This window comes from Anomaloglossus baeobatrachus, chromosome 6, assembly GCF_048569485.1.
Source record: "Anomaloglossus baeobatrachus isolate aAnoBae1 chromosome 6, aAnoBae1.hap1, whole genome shotgun sequence".
Taxonomy (NCBI): domain Eukaryota; kingdom Metazoa; phylum Chordata; class Amphibia; order Anura; family Aromobatidae; genus Anomaloglossus; species Anomaloglossus baeobatrachus.
The window spans coordinates 533,811,545-533,821,544 of NC_134358.1; the positions used below are offsets into that span (position 1 = coordinate 533,811,545).

Sequence of the window (10,000 nt, forward strand, 5' to 3'; positions counted from 1 at the left end):
GTTGAGGCAGCGAGTTCCAGAAGACTGGGGATGCTCGGGAGAAGTCTTGGAGTCGGGTGTGTGAGGAGCGAATGAGAGAGGAGGAGAGGAGGAGATCTTGGGAGGACCGGAGGTGACGTGTTGGAGTGTAGTGGGGGATTAGTTCGGAGATGTACGGAGGGGAAAGATTATGCACAGCTTTGTAGGTTAGTGTTAGAAGTTTGAATTGGATACGGTGGAAGATTGGAAGCCAGTGGAGGGACATGCAGAGAGGAGAAGCGGGGTGGTATTGAGGAGAGAGGTGGATAAGTCGGGCAGCAGAGTTAAGGATGGACTGGAGAGGGGCAAGCGTGTTGGCAGGGAGGCCACAGAGGAGGATGTTACAGTAGTCGAGGCGGGAGATTATGAGGGCATGCACTAGCATTTTAGTAGATTGCAGATTGAGGAAAGGGCGGATTCTGGAAATATTTTTGAGTTGAAGACGGCAGGAGGTGGTGAGGGATTGGATGTGTGGTATGAAGGATAAGGCAGAGTCAAAGGTCACTCCGAGGCAGCGAACTTTGGGTACTGGCGAGAGCGTGGTGTTATTTATTGTAATAGATAGATCAGGTGGAGAGTGTAGGTGAGACGGAGGAAAGATGATTAGTTCAGTTTTGGCCACATTGAGCTTTAGGAAGCGAGAGGAGAAGAAGGAGGATATAGCAGATAGACATTTCGGGATTTTGGACAGCAGAGATGTGGCATCTGGGCCAGAGAGGTAGATCTGGGTGTCGTCGGCATATAGGTGGTACTGAAAGCCATGGGACTTTATGAGTTGTCCCAGGCCAAATGTGTAGATAGAGAAAAGTAGGGGTCCTAGGACAGAGCCTTGAGGGACGCCAACAGAGAGATGGTGGGATGAAGAGGTTGTGTGGGAGTGGGAGACACTAAAAGTGCGATTTGAGAGGTATGAAGAGATCCAAGAGAGGGCAAGATCTCTGATACCAAGGGAAGAGAGGATCTGTAGTAGCAGGGAGTGGTCAACGGTATCGAAGGCTGAGGACAGGTCTAGGAGTAGGAGTATAGAGAAGTGCTTGTTCGCTTTGGCAGTAAGCAAGTCATTTGTGATTTTAGTCAGGGCAGTTTCGGTGGAGTGATGTGGACGGAAGCCGGACTGTAGGTTGTCAAAGAGAGAGTTAGAGGAGAGGTGGGAGGAAAGTTCAGCGTGGACGTGCTGTTCCAGGAGTTTTGAGGCAAGTGGGAGTAGTGATATGGGGCGGTAGCTGGTAGTAGAGGTTGGGTCGAGGGAAGGTTTCTTTAGGATAGGTGTGACTGTTGCATGTTTAAAGGCAGAGGGGAAGGTTCCGGTCGTTAAAGATAGGTTGAAGAGATGGGTTAAGGCTGGAATAAGGATGGTGGTGAGGTTGGGAAGGAGGTGGGATGGCATGGGGTCAAGTGCGCAGGTGGTGAGGTGCGCTTTTGAGAGCAGACGTGCAAGCTCTCCTTCGGTGATGGTGGGGAGGAAGTGTATGGGGGAGGGGCAGTGGTCAGCTACATGAAGGGGTTGTGGTGGCTGAGCAGAGAAGACTTGCCTTATTAGGTCGATTTTTTCTTGGAAGTAGGTGGCAAAGTCTTCTGCAGAAATGAGGGAGGTTGGAGGGGGCAGTGGTGGGCGAAGGAGGGAGTTGAAAGTGTTGAATAACTGTTTGGGGTTGTGTGTTAGAGAGGATATGAGGTTTCTGAAGTAATCGTGTTTAGCGGAGGTGAGGACTGAACGAAATGTGTGAATTGCATTTTTGAATGTGGTGAAGTCTTCCTGGGAGTGTGTTTTCTTCCACCGCCGCTCTGCAGCCCTAGACCTTTGCCTAAGTTTTTTAGTGAGGCTGTTGTGCCAGGGCTGTCTATTGATTCGTCTCACTCTGCCATGCACAAGGGGAGCGACTGAATCAATAGCTGATGTGAGGGTGGTGTTGTAGAAAGTGGTGGCGCTGTCTGTGTCGTGGAGGGACGATATGGAGGACAGTGGAGCCTCCACTATTAGACAACGTGGTCTTGAAATCACTGTTGTTTTAGGCAGCTAAATTAAGGTCCAGCTACGCTGCGTTCAATGAAGGGGTCACTGCGGCTATGCTGCCTGGAGACTGATGGTTGCCACAGGAGCACCGGATAAGCCACACTAAATAAGCCTCAGCTCGGAGGCAAAAAGCATTTTCCGCTACGAGCAAAATATAAGATGGAGCCATCTCAGCATGCAGCGCGGTGCAGGGCCATGCAGCCGCACTCTGCTCAATGATGATTTCAATGCGAAGCCAATCTCGCCGGGACAAGGGCTAAAACAAGATTGGAAGGATTTTAATTAGACCGAATACAGGATTACTCTAGTACTGGGACTCCTTTGTTCTTCCTGTTGGGTCACATGTTACCTAAGAATTTCCCCCCCTAGCTGGTGGTATCAACCACTGAGGACTCTCTGTTCTTTTAAACAATTTTTTTTTTTTCCCCCCTAGCTGTAAATTCCTGTTACCCCCCCCACCACCACCCTCTGACCTCTTCTTACTTAAAACCCTGTGCAGGGGGGGGGGGGGGGGGGAGAAGAGCTTTCCCTTTAAATCCAAAAGCTCAGCATGTCCACAATCCCCTGTTCGGCTCAGTGGGAAGGCAATAAATCAATCAACAGGGGGAACAAAAAAAATGGTGGTTAAAAAAAAATGGTTATTTAGTTTTATGTTAGTAAATATGATTAAATGATCTTTTTAATATTAGTAAGATTCCAGACCAGTTGGGGGCGCTAGAGCTGTGTTGTAGCAATCTAAGCCTGTTGCAATTGGGGATACCCCACAACTATTCTACAATGCCGAAAAAATGATATGATCCAATACTATATACAGTGGAACCTCGCTTTACGAGTAACCCAGTATTTCGCTTAACGAGCAAATACTCACTGCACACATTTCCGGGTCCGTACATCCACCGCGCTCTGAGCCACTCGTGCAGTCCACACAAGCACACACACATATTATGCTCACCTTACCTTCTGTTCCATCACCGACCTCAAGGTTCTTGTAGTTCGCCGGTACAGGATGTGTATCGGCAACCATGGCGGCGAGGGAGGAACTTCCGCTGTCAGCCGCTACTCAAAGGCAGCGCGCTGGCCAGTCAGAGGCAAGCGGCTCCTGCCTTTGACGTCAGCGCTCTGTCAGCGGGAGTTCCTCCCTCGTCGCGATTGTTACCAGATACACATCCTGTACCGGCAAACTGCAAGATCCAGGAGACCGGCGATGGAACAGAAGGTAAGGCGAGCATAATACATATATGTGTGTGTGTGTGTGCGCGCACGTGTTTGTGCATGTGTGGAATGGCACAATATGGGACCAGGATGAGACATTTATCAAGTTGTGGAAGGAATTGTCTGCATTGCAATGACTTCCTATGGGAGTCATAACAAGCACAGTCCCGGAACGGATTGTTCTCGTTAACCAAGGTTCCACTGTATGTCACAAAGATAAACAACTATTTTGCATGAGGAATTAACCACTAGGGGGTGGTAGTTTGTTTTTTGTTGTTTTTTTTTCTAGCAGATCTTACAAATTTTAACCCAGGCGTATGATCTGAGACGTTGTATAGACACTCTTATGATTTAAGACCGTTTCTCTCCTTATAGCCACTTCTGTCAATGTACCAATTTCATCTCCAATAACAAAAATATATGGGCAGAGAGATCCTAATTGCCCTTTTTCCCCTAGTGTTTAAAGGATAATCCTAGGTATGGGCATAACAACCGGATGTGCAGTTTTGCCGGTGAGTTAGCCGTTACCCTGAGAAATGGAAGACGTTTTTAACAAGCAGGATCCCAATGTATCACAACTGCGGAGCTTCTCAAGTGGTTGAATGCCTCGCTTGGGTGTATCCAAAAGGTTTGCCGTTTTTTTTTTTGCCACGATTTTGTATAAGACCGTATGCAGAGCAATGGTCTAAACATGGTCCAATTGCTAGTGTAATTAGGCCAGTGTGTAATCAGCCATTTATCCTGAATTGCACACCTGTTTCTGGCTTCTTAGCCTTCATCAGTGCAAAATATGCAATCTACGTTATTATGGTTGCAGAGATCAGGAGGATGTTATCCAAGGGGGTCTTGAAGCTCAGATGAAGAAAGCCGGTTGGTAGGTGTGGGGCGCGCACAGTACTGTGTCTATGCACATATTCTTAGGTTGAACATGTGGTATTTGCGATATTCTGGATCCCGGGTGAAGGCCTCGCTTTCCTGCTGTCTCCATACGCCCCTCTCTAGTGATAGCGCTGTATGTAAACAGCTCCATGTTTTGTTTGACAAATGATTGCAGCGTAATTGGGTTAAATAGACACAGCGGAGAACAACGATCAGCAGATAAGATTAAAATGAAAAGAACCAGAGCAAAATACAAGCGGAATCGCAGAAAGATGGCTCCATGTAATCTAAGGCTGCAAATTACAGTGCCAGGCAAATTGTTTCTTACTTGGGAGGCGTCCTCCAAGTGCCATTCCTGTCTTCCAGAATAAAATGTCCATCTGTGCCCATACAGCCTGCGTATTGTCAGCCGCACAGCCCTCTATACACAGAAGATGATGAACGATCCGGTCGGGGCGGATCAGCCGGATGCTTGCACTGGCTGAGAGTCTTCTAAGTGCACAGGTAAGCTTGTGTCCGATATTCCAGCTCTGAACCATTCACTTCAATGAGCTTTAATACCAGACAACTCAAGCAGGGGCGGCACCGATCTGGAAAGAGGGCAGCCATCGTTCTCTAATTTCGGCTCCACTGGCGGACACAGCCAGAAGAGGGCAAGAACAGTATATGGGCTCTTTGCAGTCCAAAGGCTCAAAAAAAGTCTTTGGAGGTAGAAATGGGCCCCTGACCTCCTGGGTCATTGTGCAGCCGCACAGGTTGTACCAAAGGTATGTCTGCCTGTGCCTGGCTCACCCCTATGAGGGCACGGTTTGGCGGCACTGTACCACTGAATGACAATGATTTCTTATTGCGTAGAATTCCATATGGTTTCGGGTATGTAACCATTCTACATATGAGGCGGAGCAGATTTAAGGGCGACCACGTGTCGCTGTGGAGCCAGCAAAAGCCAAACCAAACCGCAGGTAGTTAAGACACCTACAAATCCTCACTTTTTGGGGCGATTTCTTGCAGTCTCTGATCATTTCCTTTTATTTACAGACTCCTGAGCTGGACATCTCCTAAAGTGCACAGTATTTGGCCTATCACTGGGGTGCAGGACTGCTTATTTTGGGGGACGGGTTAGCAGCTGACTCCATAAAATGCTGACACAAGCGCAGGGAAGAATGACATTTTACAGGTCCTAGTTATACTGGATGCCAAAAACAGCCTGGAGTAAACTGGGCTGAATCCCTGCCGGCCTGAGACATTGGAGAGGGCAGGAATCCTCAAAATGATGCAACCCCCACAGGTGAGCATTGCATCAGTCCTGTCCTGGTTGGGTTGTCTATTTGCTCACAATGTGTTTTTGTGAAATAAGCCTTCATTAGTGTAAATTAACTTACCAATCCTGGGGGGATACTTTGTATCATAGCACCAAGATGTGTCAGAAAGCATTGAAAGTGTTATATGCTCACCCAGCGATGCAGACCCCCAGACCCCACTATCCATCCACTCTCAGCTCTAGTGATCTGTCCTTGCTCTAAGATAAGGCCGAGCCGAAACGTCAGACACGTGATGCATTGGGGGGATAAGAATCCCGTACTACACAGTTAGGGTAAGTTCACACAGTGCGTTTTTCGCTGAGTTTTTGCGCGTTTTTCGGGTGTGTTTTTGGCCTCAAAACTGCATGACTTTGCTTCCCCAGCAAAGTCTATGAGTTTTCATTTTTGCTGTCCGCACACAACTTTTTTTAAGCTGCGTTTTTGAGCTTAGAAAAAAAAAATGGACATGTCAATTATTTCCTGTGTTTTTCTGCGTTTTCCCCCCATGAAATGCATTGGAAAAACGCAGAGATCAAAAACAGCAAAACGCAGCCAAAAACGCACCAAATCGCGGTAAAAACACATGCGTTTTTTTACCGCGGGTGCGGTTTTGTGCGTTTTTAGCAGCCAAAAACGCACAAAAAAACGCAGCGTCAAAAAAAAAAAAAACGCAGCGTGTGCACATAGCCTTACACTACACTAGATGTGCAGCATTAGGGGCTCACAAACACAAAGTGGACACCAGGGACCCTCATCTCCGATCAATATGGAGGTATTCAAGAGCCCCTTTCTCTGCATTTTCAGTCTCCTTACATTAGCCTTTCATATTTCTCAAAAGATCAGAGTAAAAAAAAAAAAAAGAGAAATGCATTACATAAAGTGGCCACAGACACAAGGATTCTATAGATATTCTATAAATATACAGAATCTTTCTCATAAGAAAACAGCACTTGCTACTTTCTTGTTCTACCTTAAGAAAGTCCAAATTGGCCATCAATTATTTTTTGTCCATTGTTCCAAAAAATCTAAAATGAAGCAACTTTGCAAAAAGGCTACTTTGTGCCATTTTGCGCCTCCAGCTGTTCATGTGTCTCCATGGTAACAGACCACAAACAAATCCTGTGTATTCATCAATCGTCTTCCATCTCCCAATACACCATGCTAACCTAGCAAATTAGTATGGGGGAAGACCGGAGTGTAGCTGCAGAATAAGCCTGAGTTCACATGCCCAGTAATCCTCTGTTAGAGCGGATCCTTTGGCAAAAAAAAAAAAAAGTTGTGCAGACACAATATTTTTGTCCATTTTTAAAGGGAACCTGTCACCAATTTTTTGCCCTATAAGCTGCAGCCACCACCTGGCTCTTATATACAGCATTCTAACATACTGTATATAAAAGCCCAGGCCGGGGATATAACAAACACTTTATAATACTCACCTAACGGTCGTGCTGCGGTGGATGTGGCTCAGATGGGAGTCTCTGTTGTCCGGTGCCGCCTCTGTCGTCCTTCTGTAGTCAGGGTGCATGACGGGTCAGACGTCATCCACACTCGCCGGCATTCAGGTCCTGAGCAAGGCAGATCTAAGTATTGAAGTGCGCATGCGCGGGACCGGCGAGTGTGTATGACGTAGCCGCGTCATGCACCGCAGCTTCAGAAGGAGGACAAACATGGCCGAAAGAGGCGGTGCCGGCACAGGAGGACGAAGACACCCATCTGAGCCACATTCCCCGCCGCAACCGGTTTAGGTGAGTATTATAAAGAGTTGGGTTTTTTTCTAAACAGCGGCCTGGACTCTTATATACATGTTAGAATGCTGTGTATAAGAGCCCACTGGTACTGGCCGCAGCTTATAGGGAAAAAAAAAAAAAACTGGTGACAGGTTCCCTTTAAATAACGGATTCAGCTGTATCCAGTGGTCTCTAACTTCACTGCAGCTGATCACATGATGTCTCCCCCACTTGACCGCTGCAGCCATCTACTTGTCCAGTACATAAAGACATCACCTCTGATGCAGGAGATTGTCTGCAGTGGTCATGTAAACATTTGGCTAATGTTAATAGACTGACTTACCACAAGAGCAGTGGATGAAACAGGTAAGTATTGCTTTATTATTTTAAAGCAATCCTTGTTTTATGCAGGCTTTAAAAAAAATACAAATAAAAAAAAAAACTTGGGCCATCCCTTTAAATATAGCTACAACAAGCAAGTGAATATAACAGCAGATATCTCAGGACAATAAATCTGCATTATTAATACAATGCAACTGACAATTTAAAGGCGTAACCATTTTAATTTCCTAAATCAATAGTTCTCATGAAAATGAGAAACTCTGTAATATTTCTTATCAGAGATATCCACTTCTTTCGCCACAGGACTGATCAATCATTCTGAAAAATTCTCAATTCTGAGTTAAAATCTCTATTGAGTGACGACTCTCCCATTACAGAGATAGATGGCAGCTGGTGCTTATAACATTGTATGTAGATGGGAGGGGATGAGGAGCGCTGCCGCGACCCCCTTTCTTCTCCTCCCCACTCACTGACCATAGAATATCATTAGTAACAGCTGACCTCTATCTCAGTAATGTAAAAATCTATTCCCTGAATACAGATTTTACCTATGAATGGAGAATTTTGAGAACTATCAGTCCTGGAGGAGAAAGAAGCAGATTTGTCTGACAAGATATATTACAAAGTTTCTTTTTTTCATGTAAACTATTGATTTAGGGAATACAAATTAAAACATGTGTTAAGGTGGCGTCACACATAGCGACGACGACGTCACTGCCAAGTCACCATTTTCTGGGATGTAGCAGTGACGTCCCGTCGCTGTGTGTGACATCCAGCAACGACCTGGCCCCTGCTGTGAGGTCGCCGGTCGTTGCTGAATGTCCTGCTTCATTTTTTGGACGTTGCTCTCCCGCTGTGAAGCGCACATCGCTGTGTGTGACAACGAAAGAGTGATGAACTGAAGCGAGCAGTGAGCCGGCATCTGGCAGCCTGCGGTAAGCTGTAACCAAGGTAAATATCGGGTAACCAAGAAGCCCTTTCATTGGTTACCCGATATTTACCTTAGTTACTAGCATCCGCCGCTCTCACTCTGCCAGTGCCGGCTCCCTGCACACGTAGCTGGAGTACACATCGGGTAATTAACCCGATGTGTACTCTGGCTAGTAGTGCAGGGAACAGAGAGCCGGCACTGGCAGCGTGAGAGCGGCAAACGCTAGTAACTAAGGTAAATATCGGGTAACCAAGAGAAGTGCTTTCCTTGGTTACCCGATATTTACCTTAGTTGAACTTCCACGTGTCGCTGCTAGCTGGGGGCTGGTCACTGGTGAGATCTGCCTGTTTGACAGCTCACCAGCGACCATGTAACGACGCAGCAGCGATCCTGATAAGGTCAGATCGCTGGTCGTGATCGCTGCTGCGTCACTATGTGTGACACCACCTTTACGCTATAAGTAAATATACACCAGAAAATATATCCGTAAAGTAATAAAAATGATAAGGTATCAAAATAGCACAACAATAGTTTCCAACTAGACGTATATACATGGAGATTACTACTGACATATGGAAGATCTTACTAGATGATATAGTCTACAGCACAATGAGGAGATGCCGCCCTACCTGAGTAGTAGTAGTGCTGGCAGGGGCAGTAGTTGAAGAGGAAGGCAATGGGGATGAGGATCCTCCCGGCTGTAGAAGAGCAGTGGATAAATGTGATACAAGTGAACTGGAAACTGGTGTACTGGAGCCGGACAAAGCACTGGGGAAGGACACTGCTACATCCGCGCTGCTGAAAATACCTACAACACAGACAAGCAGAAAACAGAGGATGTTCAGATACTTAAAGTGGATTTACAAAAGGAAGAATATGCATTATAATATGGATGTACGGTCACAGAAATGGATTGCAAAGGAAAACACAAAGTGCACATTAGATTTATATATACAGATAGAGATCTATATACACACACATTATGTATACACTCACAAATACATAATATATTTTAAATATACACACTGCACACAGATTTAATATTTACATACACACTGCACTTTTTATATAACACTAATATATTATATACACACACACACACTGTATACACACACTGTATACACACACACACACTGTATACACACACTGTATACACACACACACACTGTATACACACACTGTATACACACACACACACTGTATACACACACTGTATACACACACACACACACTGTATACACACACACACACACACACACACACTGTATACACACACACACACACTGTATACACACACACACTGTATACACACACACACTGTATACACACACTGTATACACACACACACTGTATACACACACACACTGTATACACACACACACTGTATACACACACACACACTGTATACACACACACACTGTATACACACACACACACACACTGTATACACACACACACACACTGTATACACACACACACTGTATACACACACACACACACACACACTGTATACACACACACACACACACACTGTACACACACACACACTGTATACACACACACACACTGTATACAC

General features: G+C 45.8%; 1 protein-coding gene across 5 annotated transcripts in view; it reads right to left on the reverse strand.

Moving 5' to 3' along the window:
* MLLT10 (MLLT10 histone lysine methyltransferase DOT1L cofactor) overlaps positions 1-10,000 on the reverse strand; it is a 271,496-nt gene that overhangs the window by 58,323 nt on the left and 203,173 nt on the right. For all 5 annotated transcript variants that reach the window (XM_075315577.1, XM_075315578.1, XM_075315573.1 and 2 more), the window contains one exon: positions 9,054-9,232. In XM_075315577.1, coding sequence (XP_075171692.1) covers positions 9,054-9,232 — 179 coding nt within the window. The remainder of the gene's footprint in view (positions 1-9,053; positions 9,233-10,000) is intronic.